A 24,323-nucleotide genomic window follows, 5' to 3' on the forward strand; every position below is an offset into this window, starting at 1 on the left:
AATGTAGTTCTTTTTAATTTGCAAGAAGAAAAACAAAGTGAAAGGACGAGACTGAAGTTGGAATATTAATATTCAATCAGAATTTTTGTACAATAACAACACGACTTCTCACGTATCAAACGGTTTAATAACATGAAGCTGAAACATTCTGACGTGACTTCGCTGAGAGGGAAGTGAGTTCTCCTTAAAAATGTTAAAGATCGATTTGAGCCAGGATGTTTTTCTAGGGTTTTTAATTTTCATCTGTGAAAACAGCTTTTATACGATGTCATCAAACTTCCTAAAGAATCTTTGGGACAAAACTTTATCAACATGTAAAATCATTTTCTAGACTTAAAGACGTGACAGTGATGTTACAGAACTTTATTTTCCTTATTGTCAAAGTCATATTTAAAAGTAAAAAAAGTGTCTTTTTGAAAAAGTACAACCAGCGGGTCTAGTTCTTGCCTTCAGGGCCTCCGTACTTTAGCTGTAAATTATTACTGTAAAGATAAAATCATGAGTCCACCTGAGCATGTTAATAACAAACACTTCGTCCAACAAATTCATTCTTGTTTAACAGAAACGGTAAAAAAAATGATTTGAGACTAAAGAACTTTGACTAACGTTCACGTTCATAACGTCAAACACGAAGGAAATATTAAACTTAAATTTAAAAAACCTCCGTTAAACACTTCAAACATTCCAACAGAAAAACGAGGATTCAAATCAGTGATGAAGTTTAAAAACTGTAGACAGATAATAACTGACTGCATTTAAAGGTTAGTGTTGTTACTCAAACGAGCTGAAATGTGATTAATAAAGTTTATGAACTTCTGATCTGACTGAAGGTGATCAGATGTCTCCACCAGTTTGTCGACAGTCGGTCAAATAACAGTCAAAGTGAATCAGAGCTTCAGCTCCTCAGTCGCTGAGGATCCACACAACCAATCAGAGATCTCAACCAATCAGAGATCTCAACCAATCAGAGATCTCAACCAATCAGAGATCTCAACCAATCAGAGATCTCAACCAATCAGAAGATCTCCTGAGACGACCACGTTCTGAGGAAGTTATAAAAAACAGAAAGATCTAGAAATAAACTTTAAAAGGTTTCTGCACGGCAGACAGTCCCTTCAGTGTCTTCAGTCCCACTGGTTCCTCAGCGGCTGGTCTCAGATCAGAACGCTGGACACCGGGACCCGAGTGGACCGGCCGCTGCTCGGCACCACGATCGGCTCGTCGTCTGTGAACAGAGACGACAACAGTTCTGTTAACTTGATGTTTAGTGTTTTTCACAGCAGCTGTTTTGAACCTGTAGAACCGGACCCTGCTCAACGGTCAGGGCTTCATCATCATCATCACCCCCCCCCCCCCCGAGTCTCACCTGAAGCCACGTAGTTCTCCGCCCGATCTCGGTCTCCTTCGATGAAGAGGGCGGTGGCGAGGAAGAAAGCCCCCCCCACCACAGCTACGAAGGCGCAGATCAGCAGAGAGAGCTGCAGCGAGCGGAACTGCCACAGGAACGAGTCCGTCCTCCTCAGATAGTCAGAGACCTGGGGTCCAGCAGAGAGGGACAGACCTGAGGTCAGTGGACTGCTGGACAACACGTGAAGATTCAAACTGCAAACGTTCAGTGTGTGTGTGTGTGTGTGTGTGTGTGTGGGACGTACCACTCCGATCTGGTAGGTGTGTGTGTGTGTGATAGTGTGTGTGTGTTTCGGACGTACCACTCCGATCAGGTAGGTGTGTGTGTGTGTGTGTGTGTGGGACGTACCACTCCGATCAGGTAGGGGTGTAGGGGTGTGTGTGTGTGTGTGTGTGTGTGTGTGTGTGTGTGTGTGTGTGTGTGTGTGTGTGTGTGTGTGTGGGACGTACCACTCCGATCAGGTAGGGGTGTGTGTGTGTGTGTGTGTGTGTGTGGGACGTACCACTCCGATCAGGTAGGTGTGTGTGTGTGTGTGTGTGTGGGACGTACCACTCCGATCAGGTAGGTGTGTCTGTGTGTGTGTGTGTGTGTGGGACGTACCACTCCGATCAGGTAGGTGTGTGTGTGTGTGTGTGTGTGTGTGGGACGTACCACTCCGATCAGGTAGGTGTGTGTGTGTGTGTGTGGGACGTACCACTCCGATCAGGTAGGGACTCCCAGCGTCTCCCAGCAGATGAGAGATGACGATCTGAAGCGACTCAGCTGTGGCGCGGCGAGTGGGAACGACCACGTACTGGGAAACAGTTTGAGAAAGAGAAGGTTGTGAGTGGAGCTTCACTAACTGAAGGTCAGAGGTCAGAGGTCGACCTGTAAAGTCTCGAGTCTCACCAGCAGAATATCGGCCACGATGGCCCAGTTCATGCTCAGGAAGGTTTCTCCCAGGAAGATGAAAACCTGAGGGGACAGAACACAGGAGCCTCAGTCTCATGAACACGCGTGTTTCCTGTGCACGACACGTGATGAAGAAGACTCACGTATGTGGCGATGGTGCTGGCCTCAGCGAACACGATGGCCAGGTAGAGGAACGGAGCGGACAGCATCAGACCGGCGGCGCAGACCAGCGGATCCGCCCGGGGCGTCTTCTTCCTCAGCTGCCGACTCAGCTGCACGCCGCTGGCCACGCCCAGAACGCCGGTGATGCAGGTGATCGCTCCGAAGATCAGGCTGCGGGGGGGAAACGACCACGAGGAGTCAGCCAGGTTTCTATCACACGTTTCAGTTTCACTCCATCGCTCAGCGTTACCTGTCGGAGGAGGCGCAGTGTGCGTCGGTGCACGGGGCCTTGACCCCGGTGAAGATAGAAGCTCTCAGGAGGAAGGTCGGGGCCCAGAGAGCCAGAGAGCCGGTGACAAACGCCACGGCGGTGAAGCCGAAGGTGGACAACACGAAGCTGCAGCTGCAGCCGGAGAAGAGGAAACACATCAGGTCAGACTGATCCAACACGAGTTCAAGTATCAAGTCAAATCACGTTCACTCCAAACACAGAGAAACACGTTGAACCGGATTCTTTAGAACGTTTGTAAAATCCTGTCGTAGCGTTTCGGGTTCGATGCTGAAACGATACTTCGCTCAGACTCAATAAACGTGTGACCTGCCGAGCTGAACCTGGATCAGCCAAACCGGAGTGAGGTGGAACCTACTTCCTGCTCAGCGCCTGCAGGTCCATCAGCCAGCTGGTCCGGTGCAGCTGGTGCTCGGGTCGAGCCTCGATGGCGCCTCTGTTGGGCTCCTGAACCACGACCAGGAGCAGGACCACGGCCACCAGCCCCAGAGCTGGAGTCACCTGAGGGACACGTCCACAGAGACAGCTTCACCCACATCCTTCAGTTCATAGGTTCATTTCAATCTATCCTCAAACAAATGATGAAAACTTTATCTGTTGTTTGTGAAAAGCCGCAAATACTGAAATATTTACTTTACAGATTAGAATCTGCTGTAAAATATTCAACACGTTTCTTTAAATTCTCTTAAAGCAGTTTTACTCAGAATGAGAAACTTTATTCTGCCTGAGTTGATAAAATGAATAAATAAAATAACAGGTTGAGACGTGATGATGAACTTAACATTTGAGTTTCAGCTCTTTTCTGTTGCTCTAATACATTCGGGCTCATTTAAAAGATGTTTGACTTTGAAGATAAATCTTTTGAACTGGTAATGAGAACGTACCCGCAGAGCCCAGTGCCAGTCCTTCGCTATGTTGCTGACCTGAGAGCCCACGATGTATCCGAGGCCACTGAGAGGAAGAAGAGAAACGAGACGTGATGTGGACACAGGACGAAGAGACGTGTGAGTAGAAATAGATTGTCTACACATCTGCTGGTCCAGATGCAGATAAAACATCTTCATCACAGCTTCGTCTGTTCCATCGAGTGGATCGAGGGTCTGAAGTGAAAACCATCGAGACAAACACCAGCCAGGAACTGGGAGGTTCCCTGGCTGCTGCTCTCAGAACTGGTGTCAGAGTGGACAACTGGTCAGGATCATCTTACCTGCCCACGGGGATGGCGAAATAAAAGACGGACAGCATGTTGGTCCGCTTCCCTTTGACGTAGAGGTCTGCGATGATGGTGGGAGCGATGGTGGAGTAACTGGCCTCGCCGACCCCGACCAGGCCGCGTGTCAACAGCAGGGCCCAGAAGTGCTGCGAGGAAACAAAAAGGATTTCAACTCGACATCCAGCGAACACGTTCTCAGTCGTCTCCTCTGAAGCAGAGCAGTCACTGAGCAGAACAGGAAACCAGTCTCACCTCTCTGGGGGTGTAGGAGCTGGCCAGTGTCACCAGCGACCAGAACGTGATCCCGACGCTCATGATCACCTTCCTGTTGTACCTGTCGCCAAGGTACCCGAAGATCGGAGCCAGGAACATGTAGCTGCAGATAAAAACTGAACAGAAACAAATATGATGAAAAGTCTGTTTGTGTTTGAAACTATTAAAACAACAACTGAACAGGAGCGTGTTCAAAGTAGATCAATATCATCCACGTTCAATGAATCAGTTTAAATGGAGGACGCAGCTTCACTCACGTGGTTCACAGATTAACAGATTAAATATTCTTCTTACCAGTTTGCAGTAAACCGGATTTCCCGTCATCGATCCCAAAGTAATGCTCGATGTCCGGGAGCACTCCTGGAGGGAGGAGAGGAACCAGCAGGTTGACATTTCATCCATTGTTCAGTGTCTAAAGTAAAAAACATAACTTGACCTGCTGTATTTCAGTCGGACTGTTCCACCTCCATACTACAGAGGGCGCTGTGCACAATCTGTGACAGCTGCTGTGGATTTTAAACCGACGAAATAAAGATGGACGACAGGAACCCTTCTCCTCCATGTTAGTGATGTTAAATAATATAAACTGTGAAATGTTCAAATGTTTGTTGTTAACAAGACAAATCTAGAAAATCAGCAGATACTCAAAACTAAAACAAACTGATAATTAAAACCCTTATTTAATAAAGTTTACTGGAGAACTTGTTTTAAAGTTGTTCCCTCGATTTCTTCTGATTCATTTTTCAATCTCCTGATTTTCCTCATCTCGCTCTCTGACGCTTCAAAGCCTCAAACTATCGGAGGAGGTGTCGCCGGGGGAGAGGCTTCTGATTGGCTGTGGGAGGCGTCCTACCTGCCACAGTGAACCTGTCCATGTAGTTGAGCAGGTTGATGAAGCAGAGCACCAGGACGGTCAGCAGGGCTCGGACGCTGGACACGCCGCTGGCCGGCCCCTCCGGCGGCCGCTGGCCCGCCCCCCCGCCCTGCTCCTCCTGACCCTCTGTCTCGCTGTCGTCAGAGAGGAACGGCGCCGAGTCCGGCGTGTTCTCGCCCAGAGACATGACGACGCTGGAGAGAGAGAGAGAGAGGGCGTTGGATCAGTGACAACATCGTTCGGTCATCTGAACCTGAACTGGGATTTAAACCTTTTCAAAGCAGGAAAACAAACAGGAAGCTGCAGAACCTCCAGAATAAAATCTGCTACTTTTCCTGGTGTGAAATCTGTCGTCTGTGGTCACAGCTGGGAACAGATATCCCATAATGCTCTGCCACAGTTCTCTGATGTTGAAACATACTAAGACTAGTTAAGATCATCCACTGTGGACGAGCAGCGATCACATGTTCCCAACTAGAGAGAAGTTACCGGTCCACTTTCAATCTGGAATCACCCTGATTACCTCTGTGATTGGCTGGCCACCTGTTAAGCCACGCCCCCAGACAAGCAGCACCTGATCATGTGGATAAGAGGACGTAGATGATGATGGACGGATGGACTGTTCCACTGGAGCCAGACGTGATCAACTAACTGACGGCTGTTGAGTGAGACCTGAACTGGGAGATCCGGTTTTATCTTGTTTTGGCCACAGTTGGATCATGTGATCAAATCAGGAAGTCTGAACATTTCAAAACACAGAACATTGATCAGTTTGTCTGCTGTAGTCACGTCTTTGTTTTCAACAGTGAATGGATATTCACTTGATCTGAAATCAATAATAATAATTCGATTCTCTGACAAACAATCACCAAGTGAAAACTATGGGATTGAGATGAATCAGTAGGAACCTGATGGGGAAGTGAAGCTCATCTCAGTAACTCTACTAATTTAACCACAAACCGCGAGTCAAGTAAAAACCACTGAGGTCTAACGTGTTTTGATAAATGTATCAAATGAGGAGATTTGTCAAAAGCACTTATTTAAAAGAAAATCACCTTCTGTTAGATTTAGTGGTAAAAATAAGGAAATGAATCAGTTAATATTTTTCTAATGATTTTCAAAAGATGTTTAAATCAATAACACAACTTAAATAATTGGATTGATTTTGGACTTTTGATTTGTAGAAGCTCAACACGAGCTGATGAACCCGAGTCACAGAAACTCTGAAGCTCCTGAGTCTGAGAAGAGGAACCAGCAGTGAAAGAAGAAGCCGCGGCCTCGACCGGCTCCATGGACCACGAGGCAGGAAGTGACTTCTGTCCTCAGCTCGTGACGAGTCCATGAACCCATTCATCCAGAGGGTCTTTGTGAAGAAGACTGACGAGGACACTCGGGTCCAGACCTCGATCTTCTGATGACACGTCACTGTGCCCAGAAACCGAACATCTGTAGAAACTGATGTTTCTCTTCAGGTTGATGATGTAATCAGACTCTATCTCAAACTCTTCAGTTCTGCTCTGATTGGTCAACAGCTCCCAGCCCTATAAGGTACCAGCTTAACCTGGTTAAGGGTTATCTGGTCTTTGTTTGGAATCAAACACGAGACGATTCGATTTCAAACTAAAAGTTTGACGTCTTCGAAAAGCTAATCTGCTCATTGGAGAAACTCAGACTGATTAATCTCTTGATCCTCCTCACCTGTTAATTATATAAATGACAATAAATGATCGAAATCAATGAGATCAATCCTGAGTGAAGACAAGAGGACAGAGACCTGAGACAGACAGTCTCTTTGTTCCATGAACAGCTGATGATCGGATGTCTCTCAGTCAAAACCTCGTTAATCTGCTTCATCTTGTTTTAGATGAATTCTAACGTTAAATAACCAGAGTGTCATATGACGTCACAGATTCACAGAGTAAATTATCATAAAGATTCTATAAGAAAATAAAAAACGCGAGAAGACGTCATTGTGTTGTTGTTGTTTACCTGACGATGACGCTCCTTCTTCTTCTGTCTCTAAACTTCTTCTTCGTCTGTCCCGTCACTCAGGCTTCATGCCGGCGGGTCACAGTGACTCTTCCCCGGGCAGCAGCGTCTGTGTGTCGGACTCTCAGCGGCTCGAACCACCGTCCACAGGTCCACTGCTCACTGAGGACTCGTCTCCACCGCCGCCATGACAGCTCTCTGCACACATCCGGTCCGCAGCTCACGTGACGTCAGCCTGAGTCACATGACCAGATGAAGTTGGTTTGACGTGACTGACTGCTCATCACGTCAGACTCAATGTGTCTCGGGATGAAGAGACGCAATGCATGATGGGTAAACATTTAGTGTCTGCAGAACGACATCATGTCACGTGACCTTATGACTCGGACAGATGTTCTCCAGCTGCAGCGCCTGGATCCAGCTGTGACGACACTGCTCTGCTCTGATTGGCTGAAAGCTTAATCATACACACGTCTTTATTATAAAGATTCTCATTTCTGGACTAAGCTCCTCCCATTTTGAAATGAACACAAATAGGACACCCCCCTTTTATTTGACTTTAGTTAACTTAAAATGAAGTAAAATTCATATCAATTCCAATCACAACATATTATGGTAACTGTTGACAACTTAGTAATTATGAATATTCATATAAAATACCTTAACCTCTAAATCCACCAACCACACCAAGGCAGTTTCCTGTATGTGCAAATATACATGGCAATAAAAATAATTCGGATTCGGATTCTGATCTGTTTATCTACAGAAATAATACAACATGCAATTTAATTATCAAGAGATTGATATTAAATTTGATTTATAATGGTGAATGTAGAAAAGTCCATTCGAAAGAGGCGTGTCCTGTTTTCTATCGATCAGTGGATATCATATAATATGAAATCACATGATGAGGATTCATTTATTGTCAGCCAAGGAGAATGTCTCTGAATATCCCACATGAAACTGACTTCAGAGCAGTTATCAAAGATGACATGCAAGTTAGAGGAGTAATAAGTTACATGAGTACTTTTGTTAGTAGTTTAACTCTCTAACTTAAAGAAATATGAATATAAACTTTTTTAATGTTCTTGTTGTTGTAAATGAAACTTTAGTTTTTCTTTATTGACGTAAACTTATGGAATTGGCACTTTAATGTAGAACCCATCCACTTATTGAAAAGTGAATGTGCTGAACCAGAGTGAAGACATCTGTCTCAGGAACAGTCAAATAACTTTACATTTGTACAGTGATATCAATTCCTGTACAACTGTGTTTTCATCATTTACAATTCAGTCACTTTTAAAAAGTAACTAAACAAAACGTACATAAAATCTACACAAAAACCAGCGTTCCCACTACGATCATTTTGCACCAGCGACTGACCCGGTTCTGACGGTTCTGTTTTGACTCAAACTAGAATTTATGAGGTACACATATTAAAAAATGAAAGAAATGTCCAACATTGCACGGCTCCAGAATCCCAGAGGAAATACTGCAAAACCTCAGAGGTTTAATATTTGTTTACGTTTAATAGAAGGAACAATTAATCTACAGCTTAGATCCAAACTTCAATGATGTCTCCGTCCTCCATGTCCAGCTGGGCCGGCGTCTGGCCGGGCGTCACCTTGGACCCGTCGAAGTGGAAGCGGACTTGACTCCGAGCGCTGAGGGACATCCTGGACAGATACTGGGAGAAGACGGGGCCCAGCGGTGCGTCCTGAAAAAAACAAGGACAGGTTTGTGTCTCGCTGCCTCTGAAGACAGGAACCAGAGGACAGAGAAGAGGAGCAGGTACGAACCCTGTGCAGAGAGAACTCCTGGGAGGCGTCTCTGTCTTTGCTCTGCAGTCGGACCGTGAGGACGTCGCTGCCACCGACGACTTCTTTGCTTCTCTCGTCGTCTGCCATGACGACGCACTCTGCATCGAGAAGAGGGACAAGGACAGTTAGTGTCTTCCATCCCCTGCAGGGGGGTCGGTGACCAGTGAGAATCTGAACATTTTATAACAATTATTAATGATGTTACATCACAACAGGAATGGCAAATTTAAGTAAACCCCTTCATTCATTCTTTTTTATTGACAGTTGAGACTGTGGAGAGCTCAGCTGATCCTCAGGCTTAACGGAGGACAGTCTCAAGACACCCAGGGACTCAGGACACTGGCAGACGCACGCAGAGACCAGACAGGACTGAGCCGTGAAGTCACTGTGAGTTAGTTTCTGTTGGTTCACGTGTGTGTGCTGTTTGCAGAAAGCACAAGTTCTGTCTCTGGCTGTGTGGCAGAGCCCGGCGGCCTGGTGGACGTCCACACTGACATGAACAGAACTGGATTCTGATGAGAATCTGTGAGAACAAGTCACTGATGATGGTGCAGGTTTCTTTAAATAACGGCTGATTTACTGACCTAAAATGTCTGCGATGCCGAGACCGATCTCACCAACGGTGGAATCCAGCGGCAGCTCGATGTCCTCCCTCAACAACAGGAGGCGGGGGGGCGGGACGTGAAGGACGGCAGACAGCTGGGCCAACACGTTGCTTAAAGGTGTCGACTAAAACATAAACACACAAACTGTTGAAGAGGACAAACAGTCGACACCAGCTGATGCTACGATATGTATTTGGATGTTTTCAGGTGGCGTCTGTGCGTACCGACAGCACAGGGATCTTGTGGATGTCCGTCCTGCAGCGGATCTTCAGGGAGATCTCGTGGAGTGAGGAGCTGTACGATGAACTCCACGAGCCTGAGTCAGGGTTCGTTATGATGACGTCATCTTGCTCCTCCTCTGACACCGGCGTCCGGGAGCCTCGGCGGCGCCTGGGCCTCTTCTGTGGCTCGGGGGACATGAGGGAGCTCATCACCCTGAGCCTCCGGTCGATCTCACTGAGGAACAAAAACAACCAGAAACTGTTTTAAAGACCAAAATAGACCAACTTCAGCAAACCTTCTGACCAAAATACAGAGGAAACTGACGGAGCTGAGTTGTTTAATTAAGAGTTAGTGGATTGATCCACCTGGGCAGGTCGTAAAACCTCAAACTACTAAAGCTGGTGAACACCCAGAGACTGCTGCTGCCCCCCCCCCCGGCAGGATGGAGGCCGCTGAGGCTCCTGGGAACCTTCAGTGCAACAGAAACATGTTCCGTAGCCACAGTGGGGTCCTGAGCTCTGCAGCTCCTCCGACCTCATGACCTGCTGTTTGCTCAGATGTGCAGAGATGACCTTTTAAAACCAGGAGGTGTGCGTCTTTACAAACAAGCAGACACGAGGTCAAAGCACCTGAACCAAGAATCCAGACTCACCTGATCTTCTTCTTCACCTGACTGGACTGCTTCTGGATCGGACTCTCGGGCGGCGGAGGAGACGGAGAGCGAAAGGTTTCTCTGACGTGACATGTGTGACAAGACAAAGCAAACAAACTCAGTGCCTGTGAATTCCATCCCATCCATTTTAGATGAGGGTATTCTGTTCATAAATAACTACATCACGGTTCTCTGAGCCTCAGCACTTACAGTCCATCATGTTCTGCTTTGTTCTCCACATGTTCTGCTTCCTCCTCCGAGTCACTGAGGGATATGGCAGCTGCCTTCGTTTCCCGAGATGACCACAAACTGTCGTCTGCAGCGTCCTCTGGTCACAAACAGGAACAATCAGCTGCCACTAAGTTCCATCCGGGGTTTATCTTGTTCCCACACTTACAGCATATATAGAGTTCCGTTTATACCTGTGGTTTCCTTTTTAGTGAACACATGATCCATTGGCTTCAGCCGCAGACTGCTGCTCACCTGGAAACAGAAGCACTCAGGTGACAGGGAGAAGACATTGTCAGAGAAGCTTCTTTGGGCAGAGCTGGTTCTTCACCTTGTTGGAGTACACTGGCACCGGGACGATGGCTGAGGGGTCGAGGATGCGTCTGCGTTTGGGCGGCGGCTTCACAGCCTGCACTTCACCGTCAGATACCTTCAGATGGTGAAGAGAAGCTCAGGTCAGAAGTTGTGCTACAGAGCCTTTGATGCAGGAGACAAAACAAACTGGCTCGAGAGTTAGTTCCTTATCTGAAGGCCACCACAGGTTCATGATGTCCGACTGAATAAAGATGGACGACGTGTCTCCAAATGATCTGAGACGTGAACGCTGACACATCGGTCTGTTCAGACCTGAGACTTTCTGTTACTTGTCTTCAAACCTTCTCACTGTGATGAGCAGTGTTAACAATCCAGTCGACCGGGGACAGAGCACAAACAAATATCATTTAAAACTCATGTGGACATATCCAGTCTCTGTGTATCGACACCACGGCTCCACACTAGACCAAGAGTGTCAGCTGTCAATCATCTGTCAATCATATGTTTTCATGTCATCAAATAACTGATTCAAACCAAACTGATCAGAAACACTTGGACAAACATCAGAGAGAGAAGAACGAGCTGAAATGACAGAAACATCTTTAACGTCTCCTTTGAGGGGTTTTATTTGACCCATGTCCCATCTGTTAACATGGAGGAGCTCAATGACCTGTACCGCAGCCAGACACCAGGGGGCGATCCAGACTTGTTTTGGCTTCACTTTTGGTCACTGCCAAGTCGGCCATCTTGGTTTTCAGGCTGTGTGAGCTCCTGAACTACTTCAGACGTTGAAAACAGTTTGAACGTGAACTTTATTCCTGCGGACACGTTTCCGTCAAACAAGCTGTTGGGAAAGAACCGTGAACCCGCGGGTTGCCACGTGGTTCCGTGTTTCTCTTCCGGTCCCTTCACAGTAAAGCGGAACAGTTGGTCAGTTTCTCATTTTAACCGCAGACTGAAGCTGAAACACGACGACCCAGTAGCAGAGGAACCTTTTATTTTGAAAGCCTCGCTGGTTGCTAGCTGTTCTCATGCTAACGCTAAGCTAGCCCTGCACTTTTACACTGTCTCCGCGGCCTCACGTGACTTCTCGGGTTTCTCTGTTCTTTTGCGGTAATTGAAACATCGTTACGTTCCTCGCTCATGACGTGACTCCTGCGTTAAGTGTAGGTTAACGGTAGAAACAGCGGAAGTTAGAAACTCACCGGATCCGCCATGTTGGCTCTACTAGTACCCGCGCTTTGTTTGTCGCCTTCAAGGACTGTGGGACATCCGGTCTCGTGTTGTGTTCAGGGTCAGGGTCGTAACATCAGCATCCACAGTGAAGTTCTTATAACTTCACCTCAAGGAACACCACTGTTTTCTCATTTTATCTACATTTTCAAAATCCTTCTCATAACTGTCTTTATTCATGTTCTTTTTTTCCTGCCTTGTGTTTTCTCATTTTCAGTTTTATTTTATTCCAGTTCAAAGTAAAAACCAGGTCAAGAACTGATTATAAATAAAGATGTGACTGAAGTTTTTGTCGTTTGTTGATTCTGTGTGTGTGTGTGTGTGTGTGTGTAGTGAATAACAACACAAAGCTAGAAATGATTTGTTTAAAACATGAATCAATAACAAATCACTTGAGGTCAGAAACAGATGCTCAGACTTTTGAAACATGTTGATCTTCTACTTGTCACGAGAAGCAACAAAACAATTACTGATATCAGTGTGAAACTGTCCGACTGGTGAGTTGATGTGTTCCAGTCTACACACAAAGAAAACACTGAACACACTCATCTTTATCATACACAAAAAGATTTTATAAACATCATGGCCATAAGAAAACAATGTTTTACAATGATAAATGTTTTTATTCCACCAAAGTCCAGAATTCATTAGAATCTGTTTTTACTTCATCACAGCTGAGGAGGCGTTCAGGTCCCAACGGTTCATTTCTATTCTTCTGTGAGTCTGGGGTTAAATAAGCTGCTTTCAGACAGTTGCTCTGTATTTTCTCCAGAGCATCGTGTGTGAACACAAACGTCCGAGTGGGAGGCTCTGCAGACTTTCTCTGCCTGACCTCCTCTATAAAGTCCATAAGGATCCAGGAGAAGCCGATGTGTGGACACAGCGGGGGGGGGGGGGGGGGGGGGCTTCTAGCACGGGACACAAACATGAAGAAACTAAAACAAATGTCTCTGGTGAAGAAGAGCTGACTCACACGATGAAGACCCAGACAAAGATGCGAAGAGAGTTTGTGGTGATCAGAGCTGACGACGTGTCAGGTGATGTAAACATGATCACGTGACCTCTGCAGCAGAGGTACCAGGTCACTTCCTGTGTGTGTGTCTGCTGCCCCCCCCCCCCCGGCTGCTCCACCTCTCACCTGAACCATGAGGAGGATCTGATGCTGAGTGAGTCTGTGCAGAAAACCTGCCTCTGTGTTGTTCAGCTGTGAAACACAAACTCTGGATCTGACCTGGAGTCTGAAAACAGCTACAGCCTCATTTTAAAATGTCTGTTCTGGGATGTTTTCACTCGACTAATGAACGTCTCCCACTTCAGCTTCAAACTTTTTTTATTTGATTCTTGACTAATCATCCAGAACCTGTTTCTGAACGTCATCTCTTTAAAAAACTGAACAAGTTTCAAACTAAACAATCGAACAGGCTCGTCGGTGCGCTCATGCTTCAGCTCTTCAGCTCTTCAGCTCTTCACCCGTCACTTCTTCTTGTTCTCTTTGCAGGCGACCACGTATCGCTGAGCCACGTTCAGAGGAGGGGAGTAGCCGTCAGCGTACGACGTGTCCTCGAATAGCACAGAGTAGTCGTCCTGAGGCTGTCGACACACAAAGACACACACAAACACACACACACTGAGGTCAGAGGTCACAGACAGGAAGTCATTCATTCAGATCATCTACAGACTGACTGGAGGTTATTTATTAGTTTTAAATGATTGTTGGCAGGATGTTTAATATATCTACAGATTTAACTATTACTATTTAATTTGAGATCAACTTAAGGACGGTCATGCAAACAACAATCTCCTGCGGACAGTTGCCACCAGGAGGCGTCTGTTTTCAGAGGGTTCATTTGAGCTGGTTCATTTTGTGCAATGTGAGGAGGTAGAGACGTGTCGTCCATCTTTATTTAAAGTCTTTGTGTAAAAAGGCTGCTGAGGGGCGAGTCTCACCCTGTGTGGGGGGGTGTGGATGAGGGCCCGGTAGAAGCAGGTGGTCTGGGGGTAGAGGGCCAACACCAGCTGGTCTTTGCTGAACAGGGCCTCAGGGTCTGTCTCTGGGTTTGCCTTCCACTGAGGCAGAGGGATGATCCTCCGTCTGCTCAGAGTGTGTCTCCTGATCCACAAACACAGACAACAACCTTTACTCTTCTTCATCAAATCTCAGGAACTGACTGGAACCATCAGCTCATCTGAGCTCACAGCTTCGTTAGATGATGTGTTGTGAACGAGTCTGAGACATGAGACACACTGACTACACAAAATGAGGTCATGCGTGTTTGATTCTGACCAATAACCACAGAGTTGTGACAGAGAGACATTTTATAATGGATATAAATGAATGAGTTAGGGTTAGGGTTAGCCAATCAAAGTTCATGGTCAATAATCAAAGTGATCAATTAAAAGAGAAGTTTTTTTAAATGAGATTCATGTTGGTGATACATGTGAGAGATATTGAATGTGAAGCTGTGACTCACTCTTTTCCTTCTTCATCAATGTCGTCAACTTCGTATCTGGAGGAAGAAAACATTCAGAGCTGTGATGTCACATCCTGTTCTACAACGTTATGATGCGTTGGAAGTGTCTCTCACTTGTTGGTGGAGTGGTTGTAGCTGACCACCTCAGCCAGGATCCACTGCTCATCTCCGTCCACGGCTTTCACCCTCGCTGCCACTTTGTCGCCCTGCTTGGCCACGTAGTCGCTGCTGGCAGGCGTCGCCCCGCACAGAGGGGGGGGGCTGAGAGAACAGGGGGAACCTCAGAATCACACAAACTTCTCTGCGTTCATTTAGTGTTTCTGGTTTTAGTTGGTGGGTGAGCTACCTCTCTCCAGGCTTTCCGATCCACAGAGGGAGCGTCATGGCCGACTGCTGGAGGAGCGTCATCAGGACCCCGCGCCTCATCGTCTTCCTGGGGGGGTCGCTGTCACTGTACACGCCGGCCATCTTAGCAGCTGGTTGACAATTCAGAAATGAAATTAAAAAACACAAAATGGCAAAAACACAATCAAGAGTGTGATGTACTTGTTCATACCTATCCTCCTCTCCTCCAACAACGACTTGATTTCTGCGATTTTATCAAGAGCGTGACGCAGGATGCTGTGTGGGGGGGGGGGGGTGAACAACACACATGGATTTCCTTTTTATGCTCAGCAGCCTTGAGAAAACTATGAGTAGTGTATGAGGAGTTATAACTAAAGCTCAAACTTTACACACAAATGTTTGATTTAATATTAATTGAACACCTAGTGTTTCAAACTGAGACACAACTGAACAACGTTACGTCCTCATACATAACACAAACACACATTAGACAAAAACACAAGCCCGTAGTTTTCAAACTAAAACAAGACCTGCAGCATTTACACAAGTCTCCGGTTCAGAGCTGGTAAAGTGTGGACGCCAGGTGTAACTGTTTTAGAACTGGAACATAGTGTGGACAGAGCCTCGGCCTGAGCGCGGTCACTCACCTGCACTCGGCCTCGGCGTCTGCTTTAGCTGTGGTGTACAGGCCCCTCAGCTTGGTCCTGTAGTACGGAGAAGCTGAGGAAAAAGACAAAATGCTGGAATAAGTTTGGAGTCAACAGAGACACAGTTAGAAAAAGAACATGAGGTTTGAAAACAGCAGAATATTAAGGTGAGAGGATCATGAGCCTGTGGATGGAAACAGTGAAGTGACTGACTTTTGTTTTCAGTCTGCATCCTCTCATGCGTCTTTTGAATGTTGAGTAGATTGTGTTCACTCCGGGATCTTTCCTCCTGAAAACAGAGAGGATTTGGATCTGGTTCAGTTTAACTGAGGAGTCTACGTCCAGGTGAAGACTTGACTCCACCCTCACCTGCGTCTGTTTGATGAGCTGATGGAGCTCCGTCAGCAGCTCGGCAATCTTGGTATCAGCTGACATGTCAGAGCCTCCGAGATTCTGACAGTCAGAGAGTTTAGTTACAACAAACAGACAAACGGTTTGAGACCAGGGGATTTAAGACTGATCCACATTTCATTGGACGTTTCCTTTGGAACAGTATTAAGGCCAAAATAATAAAAATCACGAGTAGAAAGTATTTTGCTCTTAGACTGGAGAAAATAAACTCATTTACAAAGTTGTATCTTTTCTGTTGTTTCTGATGAAAGTACTGATTCATTACTTACTGCTTAAGTTATCACTTTAATATAAACTGAACCATTTTACCTGGGAACTGATTCGTAGGAGAACAAGTAAAATTCTACAAATTGTCCTTAGTGTTAAAAACTGCTGGAATACTAAATTAACTAGTGTTATTTTAATATTTAAGGTGATTAAATCAAAGCTCTTCATGTTGTTAGATTCCAGGAAAACAGATCATGTCTGAATTAACAGATTCTGAATCAAATTTGGTTTAAACTTCTCTGATCGAGATAAAAAGGTTCATATTTTTTATTGTAGTCATACAAATAAATTGGTATATAACGTTAGCTTCAATGCTAACTGTACATTTACACTGTAAATCAGCTGGTTTATAACGTTAGCTTCAATGCTAACTGTACATTTACACTGTAAATCAGCTGGTTTATAACGTTAGCTTCAATGCTAACTGTACATTTACACTGTAAATCAGCTGGTTTATAACGTTAGGTCCAATGCTACCTGTTTAGCTACATTGTATCGTTAGCTGACTTAGCAGCCTAGCTAGCATTCGCCTGGTAATTGTTCGCGGAGCTTTGAGCTCGTGGCTCCCCGTCGAGGATCCGCTTCGTTCAAGCTTCTTCATGTTTTCATCTGAAACGGAAGTTCAGTTTCTTACTGTGAATCTTTCTGTTTGTTTACTGACGAACTGTTAGCTGCACGGGTTAGCTCCTTCTTCTTCTTCTTCGTGTTAGCGTGGGTCCGTGAAGCAGCTCCAAGGTCTACACCGCCCCCAGCTGGAGGAGAGTGGAACTGCAGGTTTGGTACAGAACACGTGGAGCCACAGAAAGTTTATATACAAACAAACTGTGACTGACACGTGGTCATTTACAATCACATGACATAAAACATCACAACACCACAACACAACAACATAACAACACAGCACAACATGACAACATAACAACACAACAGCACATCACAACATAACAACACAACAACACAGCACAACATAACAACATAACACATCACAACATAACAACACAACAACATAACAACACAGCACAACATGACAACATAACAACACAACAACTCATCACAACATAACAACACAACAACACAGCACAACATGACAACATAACAACACAACAACACATCACAACATAACAACACAACAACACAGCACAACATAACAACACAACACAACAACCCATCACAACACAACAACACATCACAACAACAAATCACAACACAACATCTCCTTATGAAGCCACATTAAAATTCACTGGAATCAAACACCCTCATATATACCAACCCTAACCCTGTACATATATTAATATGTATAAACTCATATGTATCATAAACCACACAGACCTGCGGCTGCTTATCTTTAGTTGGATGTTTTCTGCAGTATAGTGAGTTGTTAAAGTCAAGTGTGTGTGTACTTGTTGCACAGGGCCTCGGTGCAGCAGAGTAGAAATGTGTGTGTGTTCTTCAGGACTTGTTGTTGTGGCCTGAACCAGACGTCAAATACAAACTAATGATTCACATCTGCTGCAGCTGGACACACAATCAAAACACGTGATATACAATCAGTCACTTATTTATCACTTAGGACAGAGACGTGCAGCAACCGACACAATACAAGGTTATACAGTCTGTTTTACAGAGGGTGTGTGTGTGTGTGTGTCTGTCTGTGTGTGTGTGTGTGTCTGTGTGTGAACAAACAGTAATATGAAACCATGAAGCTGACGTCTTATCTGTAACCTAGATAGCCAAGTGTACACTGAGTGTGTTACACACCTGAGACGTGTGTGTGTGTGTGTGTCTGTGCCAGTGTGTATGTGTATGTGTGTGTGTGTGTGTGGTTGTGAACAGAGAGCCCACAGTGTAACAGCTCAGGTCACCTCATTTGTGTGCAAATATTAACTGAGCTGTTGAGGAGATGAAAACAGGAAGTGAGACGTTCAGAGGAAACATCCTGGAACCAGAGCAACACAACATGAGCAACACAACTTCCTGAAACCAGAGCAACACAACATGAGCAACACAAGCTCCTGAAACCAGAGCAACACAACATGAGCAACAAAAGCTCCTGAAACCAGAGCAACACAACATGAGCAACACAAGCTCCTGAAACCAGAGCAACACAACATGAGCAACACAAGGTCCTGAAACCAGAGCAACACAACATGAGCAACACAAGCTCCTGAAACCAGAGCAACATAACATGAGCAACACAAGCTCCTGAAGCATCACAATATGAGCAACACAACTTCCTGAAACCAGAGCAACACAACATGAGCAACACAAGCTCCTGAAACCAGAGCAACACAACATGAGCAACACAACTTCCTGGAACCAGAGCAACACAACATGAGCAACACAACCTCCTGAAACCAGAGCAACACAACATGAGCAACACAACTTCCTGGAACCAGAGCAACACAACATGAGCAACACAACCTCCTGAAACCAGAGCAACACACATTGAGCAACACAACCTCCTGAAACCAGAGCATCGTCCTTGATTAAAAATGAAATTGAAAATTATCTTTTTCACATTTTCAGAACATAAATCTGAACACAAACCAAATAAATTAAATAAAGATTGACGACTTGCCAGTATAGGTCATGAACCTCGCCTCCTCCATGTTAGCAGATGATACATGGGCCAGACTGACAAATCCAAATACACGTTAATAAATCTTTGTCAAAGATGATTTATGTCTAATTTTATTGCAACTTGTGATAAAATGAACCTGGACAGGAGCTGACAGAGGGAAATATCGTGTTGAATATTAATGTCTCTTTTTAATTATGTAGATGAGAGTGAAAGATCAGAGGAGGTTTTATTTCATTAGAGGAGGTGGAAGATATGATGGCTGTGTTGATGAAGGATGAGAAGAGGAGGAGAGGTGTAGTGGAGGAGAGAAGGAGGAGAAAAGGAAGAGGAGAAGACAAGAAGAGGAGTTGGAGAGGAGGAGAAGATGAGGAGAGGAGGAGAGGAGGAGAAGATGAGGAGAGGAGGAGAAGATGAGGAGAGGAGGAGAGGAGGAGAAGATGAGGAGAGGAGGAGAAGATGAGGAGGAGAGGAGGAGAAGATGCGGAGGAGATGAGGAGGAGAAGATGAGGAGGAGAGGAGGAGAGGAGGAGAAGTGGAGGAGAGTCTGTGATGAAAGGATCTTGATGATCAGAGGCTCCCAGGGTTAATAACATCCACAACATTTATAATAGCATGTTATTATTGTTATTATAATACAGGAGGAGATCACATTACATTTTAATTATCTGACTCAATCAATAATCAACAGGATCAAACTCTTTTTCAGTTTTTGCACTGAATTCTCCACACGGATGTCCCCTAGGCCACAAGGGGGCGCTGCTGCAAAGACATTTTTAAACGTAAACTTGCTTAAAGATGTTAAAAAGATCAAATTTAAAATTGTATCAAAACAAAAATGTCCTCTTTGTGTTTCAATATTATTTTAGTTTCAGGTTACGAAGAGTTAATGTTTTCTAGCAAATCAAACAAACTCTTTGAACTTTTGTTCTGAGATAAGATGAGTCCAATGTTTGTTTTACAGGTGAACACATCACAAGAGTTTTAACAGCAAGGAGATCAGCGACACACACACACACAGACAGACACACACTCAGGTCACTGAAACAGGTCAAGTTCTGTGAAATCTGCAGCTGCTGATAAAGAAAGAAAATCAGCAGATTTGAAACGAAGGTCAAACACGAACACGAGTCATCAACTGATCCAATGTTTCAAATACAGAAAGTCAGTTTTTAATAAATCGGGAAGAGGTCAGGTGAACAATTGATAAATAAAATATGACACAATAAATCAAAACTCCACCTCGTGTTTGCTCATGTTTGTTACTTGACGTTATTTTGTATATTTTTTACACTTCAGCTTCAACCCTGTGTTTGCTTTATTTTAGTATTTGTTATAAACTTGTTGTTAATTTTAAACCAGTGGCACATAATTTAAGTTGTTATGTTTTTATACGACCTCACCTGAGAATGTAGAAGTTGATATTATACACACGTCATGTTTGTTCTGTTTAAAATAAAAAAATCAGCTGGAAGACATGCGTAACTGGGGCAGCCTCTTGTGGCTGAAGTTAGTATTACACCAACAAATACCTCGAAAAGGAACCAGTAAGAATAAAGATTAGTAAATATTATCCTGGGCCGAAAGAAATAACAACTGTTTCACAGATTTAAAAGACAAATGAAAACTTAAAAATATGAATTCACAGATGAATAGAAGACCCCCCCCCCCACACACACACACACACACCACCACCACCAAAACAAACAAACAAACAAACAAATACAACACATTTAAAACCGTTGCTTTTAATGAAGAATAAAAGATTGGGGGGGAAAAATCCTCTCAGGGATTCTGCTGACTTTTGGGAAAAACTGATGCAACACTTACAGCAGGAAAAAGGGGAGGAGGAAAAAGAGGAGAAGAGGAACATATGAGTGTTTATGAAAGGAGGAGTGAGTGTGGAGGAGGAGCAAAATGTTCCTGTTATAAAAACTCAGAGAACAGAGGAGAAAATAGATCCTGTTGTTGTTCTGCTCTGAAGAAGAAGAAGAAGACGAAGAAGAAGAAGAAGAAGAAGAAGAAGAAGAAGAAGAAGAAGAAGAAGAAGAAGAAACTTCTGCAGCTTTTATCAAACAGTGTTTTTTCTCAGACAAACATGAGTCACGTGGACGTGAAGAACATGAAACCCTCCACCTTTGAAGACGAGCATTATGATGAATATGAATATTATAATCTGACAGATAAATACTCAGGTGAGGAAACTAACCCTAATCGTTTTAATAATGTGTTTGTTGAAGAATGTGTGTGTCTAATACTGTGTGTGTCTGACACTGTGTGTTTAATACTGTGTGTGTTTGTGTTGCAGAGGGCTCGGCTCGTAAGGGTCGAACCAAGAAGGAGGCCAGTGACAACACCAACCGACCGAACCCTTCAGGACACGAGAGGAAGATCGTCGAGAAGCTGCAGAACAGTGAGAAGAAAACCAAAGAGTGAACTCTGAGGTGAGACCGGTCATCATGTGTTCACCTGTAGACAGCAGAGAGAATCATGTGTTCACGTGTAGAGGGCAGAGAGAATCATGTGTTCACCTGTAGACAGCAGAGAGAATCATGTGTTCACGTGTAGAGAGCAGAGAGAATCATGTGTTCACGTGTAGAGAGCAGAGAGAATCATGTGTTCACCTGTAGACAGCAGAGAGAATCATGTGTTCACCTGTAGAGAGCAGAGAGAATCATGTGTTCACCTGTAGAGGGCAGAGAGAATCATGTGTTCACCTGTAGAGAGCAGAGAGAATCATGTGTTCACGTGTAGAGAGCAGAGAGAATCATGTGTTCACGTGTAGAGGGCAGAGAGAATCATGTGTTCACGTGTAGAGGGCAGAGAGAATCATGTGTTCACATTCATTTATTATTATTTTTATTTATAAACAAATATTAAAGGTAAAACTCAGCAAGTTACTTTTCCCTTTTGAAAGTTTCCTTCCCCTGCACTTCCTCCACTGACCACATGTGGGCGCTGAGCTGCAGAGAGAAGGGTCAATTTGTTTCAGTGATAAAGTGGATTTTATTGTTTATTGTTTTTTCAGCAGATCCATTTACTGGTTGAATCATTTTTAATACGCGGTGCATAACATCACTTTTCTTCTTCAGGAAACTCCGCCTCTTTATCCCGGACACTGACCTCGGTTTCCCTGAAGACAGAACGAGACGTGTGATTGGCTGGAGCGTGTTGTGGTTGTGAAGAGGAGCCCGCACATCCAGATGTTCCAGCTGCAGAGATCCTTTCCCCCAGGGGGCGCTGCGGCTCCTCGGCCTGAAGGGGCTGGAGAGCGCTCACCTGTGGTGGCGTGCACGTGGGCCGTGCACTGTGTTTGTGGTGGGAGGAGTTTGGTGATTTCAATGTGTTCATTGATTTACAAAACGTTTCCTTTCTATTAAAAACATTTGAAGTGACTTGATTTGTTGTTTCTGTTTCTCACGGGATCGAACCTGTGGTGTTTTCTAACTGATCCTGTGACCTCTTGACTCTTCAAAGGTTAAAGTTCACACAGATGTTTAACCTCAGGATTTAACCTGTTCGCTATGAATCCACACGTGATCATGAGATCAGACGACTCCTGATTCTAAATGAGGAAATGATCGTCTGAGGTCATTGAGACGTGAACCTGGTTCCTTCTCCGGCCTGAGGATGTGACGTGCGGGTCCGCCAGCAGGGGGCAGCATGCAGAGAAAGTTTCACAGAAAGTCAAAGGTTGTAAAACAGCTGCAGTGGTTTCAGACTCAAACTGCAAGTTAACTTTAAAACATTGAAGTGTGGATGAGCCTCGTTCTAACCTCTGGACCCAGTGGTTCCACAGCTGGATTTCAATGAGCTGCAGAGGAACCAGTGGTTCCACAGGGATCATGAATATTTATAGAGACGATCAAACAACATGGCAACGACAAAACGTCCTTACATAACCAGCTTCCCCATCCAACAACAACACACACACACACACACACACACACACACACACACACACACACACACACACACACACACACACACACACACACATACACACACAAACACACACACACACACACACACACATACACACACACACACACACATACACACACACACACACACACACACACACCCCTCTGCAGAGGAGATACCAGAGCTTTTAGAAACTCCCCCGGTTGCCTAGCAACTAGTCCTCAGGTTTGCCAAAAGAGAGCTGCCTGTGATATGATACTGTCTGTGTGTGTGTGTGTGTGTGTGTGTGTGTGTGTGTGTGTGTGTGTGTGTGTGTGTGTTGGCCCACGCTGTGTGGCAGGTTGTGGTGGAGGTGAATTTGTTCTCCAGACAGCTGAACATGGACAGTAGGAGCCGGGGTCAGAGGTCAGAGGTCACTACAGGCCACTTTAATAACAGACCTCCTGTTCGTGTAACAGATCTCCAAACACACACACACACACACACACACACACACACACACACACACACACATACAAACTGGTCTGTGACAGGAGGATTTAATGAAACACAAAGAAAACAGATATTTATGAGCCGACCCTGAAACCAGAGTCAAACCTCCGAGGAACAATTTGACTCCACAAAGACATGAGGGACAGAGACCAGAGTCAAACTAATGAGTCTCAAAGGGACGGAGCTCCCATCGAAGTGGACGAGTTGTCTCACGATGACCTGGACGCCAACGAGGACGCCGTCATGTGACCACACAGATCCACAGACTCCTGCCAACACCAGTTACACTTTACACCTCATCAATACACACTGTGTGTGTTTAAATTAGTTCATTCACATAGTGTCAGCTGTTTGATCAGCGAGGGCAGAACGTCCCCCCCGAGGACACAGGGTGATGTGATCAGATCCCGACTCCAGATCAGTTTATCTGTCCAAGTCTGACAGAACGAAACCAGTTTAATCAACTTGAAACTTCCAGAAGCTTCATGAAGTGAAGATTGAAGACTTTGCAGTAATAACCAACATTTGGTTCGACAGTGATCAGTGGAGCTTGAGACTGATCCTAGTTTAAATAAACCAATCAGGACAGAGTGTGGAGCCAACATCAGATTCACCAACAGGAAGTTTTCATCATTCTCATGTGAACACAGGATTTAGAGGAAAAAATCAATCAAGTCTCAGATTTTAGCAGCTTTGTTGGGAAACCCATTCATCTGTTCATATATATATCTATATTTATATAGATATATATATATTTATACAGTTTTATCGGTTTTGTCTGAATCCGTAAAGTTTCAGAAGACGAGAGCAAATGGACCAAAGGACGCAGAGTGCAGACAGAAGGTTCCTGTGGGGGGGGGGGGGGGGGGGGGGGTTCTGCAGAGGAAATATCCACAGATGATTCTGTTAATAACACAGATAGAGCACTTTGGAGATTAGTCTTCATGTTGAATTACAGATGTTGTGGTTGTGATCATCACGGCTCTGCAGGTCGGTCTCCTGTCACTGGAGAGC

The 24,323-nt window shown here is 44.9% G+C and overlaps 4 protein-coding genes across 10 annotated transcripts in view; 1 reads left to right on the forward strand and 3 right to left on the reverse strand.

Annotated features, from left to right (window-relative positions):
* nupr1b (nuclear protein 1b) overlaps positions 1-22,288 on the forward strand; it is a 66,882-nt gene extending 44,594 nt beyond the window's left edge. The window contains exons 1-4 of one of the 3 annotated variants that reach the window (XM_053442986.1): positions 6,626-6,629; positions 20,892-21,088; positions 21,202-21,337; positions 21,986-22,288. In XM_053442986.1, the coding sequence (XP_053298961.1) occupies positions 20,992-21,088; positions 21,202-21,329 (225 nt within the window). In that variant the 5' untranslated portion in view covers positions 6,626-6,629; positions 20,892-20,991 and the 3' untranslated portion in view covers positions 21,330-21,337; positions 21,986-22,288. Of the gene's footprint in view, positions 1-6,625; positions 6,630-20,751; positions 21,089-21,201; positions 21,338-21,985 lie in introns of those variants that run through there. The other 2 variants (XM_053442985.1, XM_053442984.1) reach the window with 2 other exon arrangements.
* spns1 (SPNS lysolipid transporter 1, lysophospholipid) lies at positions 217-7,395 on the reverse strand. 2 transcript variants are annotated; one of them, XM_053442968.1, is made up of 14 exons: positions 7,100-7,395; positions 5,634-5,849; positions 5,090-5,304; positions 4,531-4,596; positions 4,216-4,352; positions 3,958-4,109; positions 3,635-3,701; positions 3,109-3,251; positions 2,712-2,864; positions 2,443-2,632; positions 2,297-2,362; positions 2,103-2,201; positions 1,367-1,535; positions 217-1,225 (listed from the first exon to the last, which is right to left on the reverse strand). In XM_053442968.1, exons 3-14 carry the CDS (start codon positions 5,295-5,297, stop codon positions 1,155-1,157), a joined length of 1,521 nt encoding a protein of 506 aa, XP_053298943.1. In that variant the 5' UTR covers positions 5,298-5,304; positions 5,634-5,849; positions 7,100-7,395; the 3' UTR covers positions 217-1,154. The 2 variants fall into 2 exon arrangements, with proteins under 2 accessions (XP_053298943.1, XP_053298942.1); XM_053442967.1 differs by lacking the exon at positions 5,634-5,849 and having other exon boundaries at positions 7,100-7,379.
* On the reverse strand, positions 8,005-12,205 carry nfatc2ip (nuclear factor of activated T cells 2 interacting protein). 2 transcript variants are annotated; one of them, XM_053442971.1, is made up of 9 exons: positions 12,147-12,205; positions 10,958-11,056; positions 10,821-10,881; positions 10,609-10,726; positions 10,399-10,479; positions 9,749-9,980; positions 9,504-9,648; positions 8,899-9,017; positions 8,005-8,816 (listed from the first exon to the last, which is right to left on the reverse strand). In XM_053442971.1, the coding sequence occupies exons 1-9, from the start codon at positions 12,156-12,158 to the stop codon at positions 8,655-8,657; spliced, it is 1,029 nt and encodes a 342-aa protein (XP_053298946.1). In that variant the 5' UTR covers positions 12,159-12,205; the 3' UTR covers positions 8,005-8,654. The 2 variants fall into 2 exon arrangements, with proteins under 2 accessions (XP_053298946.1, XP_053298947.1); XM_053442972.1 differs by lacking the exon at positions 12,147-12,205 and adding an exon at positions 11,612-12,140.
* On the reverse strand, positions 13,487-17,777 carry sgf29 (SAGA complex associated factor 29). 3 transcript variants are annotated; one of them, XM_053442974.1, is made up of 11 exons: positions 17,645-17,777; positions 16,950-17,083; positions 16,007-16,090; positions 15,851-15,926; positions 15,638-15,710; positions 15,202-15,266; positions 14,992-15,121; positions 14,760-14,906; positions 14,646-14,681; positions 14,122-14,284; positions 13,487-13,764 (listed from the first exon to the last, which is right to left on the reverse strand). In XM_053442974.1, exons 3-11 carry the CDS (start codon positions 16,070-16,072, stop codon positions 13,648-13,650), a joined length of 873 nt encoding a protein of 290 aa, XP_053298949.1. In that variant the 5' UTR covers positions 16,073-16,090; positions 16,950-17,083; positions 17,645-17,777; the 3' UTR covers positions 13,487-13,647. The 3 variants fall into 3 exon arrangements, with proteins under 3 accessions (XP_053298949.1, XP_053298950.1, XP_053298948.1); XM_053442975.1 differs by having other exon boundaries at positions 16,793-17,776; XM_053442973.1 differs by having other exon boundaries at positions 16,950-17,767.
* Positions 22,289-24,323: the final 2,035 nt, after the last annotated feature.

Source organism: Pleuronectes platessa, chromosome 16 (assembly GCF_947347685.1).
Source record: "Pleuronectes platessa chromosome 16, fPlePla1.1, whole genome shotgun sequence".
Lineage (NCBI taxonomy): Eukaryota > Metazoa > Chordata > Actinopteri > Pleuronectiformes > Pleuronectidae > Pleuronectes > Pleuronectes platessa.

Coding starts and splice junctions, on each gene's coding strand:
- nfatc2ip (XM_053442971.1), bottom strand. Junction 10,480..10,608: donor AAAGCAGAACATGATGGACT/GTAAGTGCTGAG, acceptor ATGTCACGTCAG/AGAAACCTTTCGCTCTCCGT. Junction 9,981..10,398: donor CAGGTGAAGAAGAAGATCAG/GTGAGTCTGGAT, acceptor TTTGTTCCTCAG/TGAGATCGACCGGAGGCTCA.
- sgf29 (XM_053442974.1), bottom strand. CDS start 16,072: ATGTCAGCTGATACCAAGATTGCCGAGCTGCTGACGGAGCTCCATCAG. Junction 15,927..16,006: donor AGCTCATCAAACAGACGCAG/GTGAGGGTGGAG, acceptor CTCTGTTTTCAG/GAGGAAAGATCCCGGAGTGA. Junction 15,122..15,201: donor GTTGGAGGAGAGGAGGATAG/GTATGAACAAGT, acceptor ATTGTCAACCAG/CTGCTAAGATGGCCGGCGTG.
- spns1 (XM_053442968.1), bottom strand. CDS start 5,297: ATGTCTCTGGGCGAGAACACGCCGGACTCGGCGCCGTTCCTCTCTGAC. Junction 4,110..4,215: donor GCTCCTACACCCCCAGAGAG/GTGAGACTGGTT, acceptor GTTTCCTCGCAG/CACTTCTGGGCCCTGCTGTT. Junction 2,363..2,442: donor CCAGCACCATCGCCACATAC/GTGAGTCTTCTT, acceptor CTGTCCCCTCAG/GTTTTCATCTTCCTGGGAGA.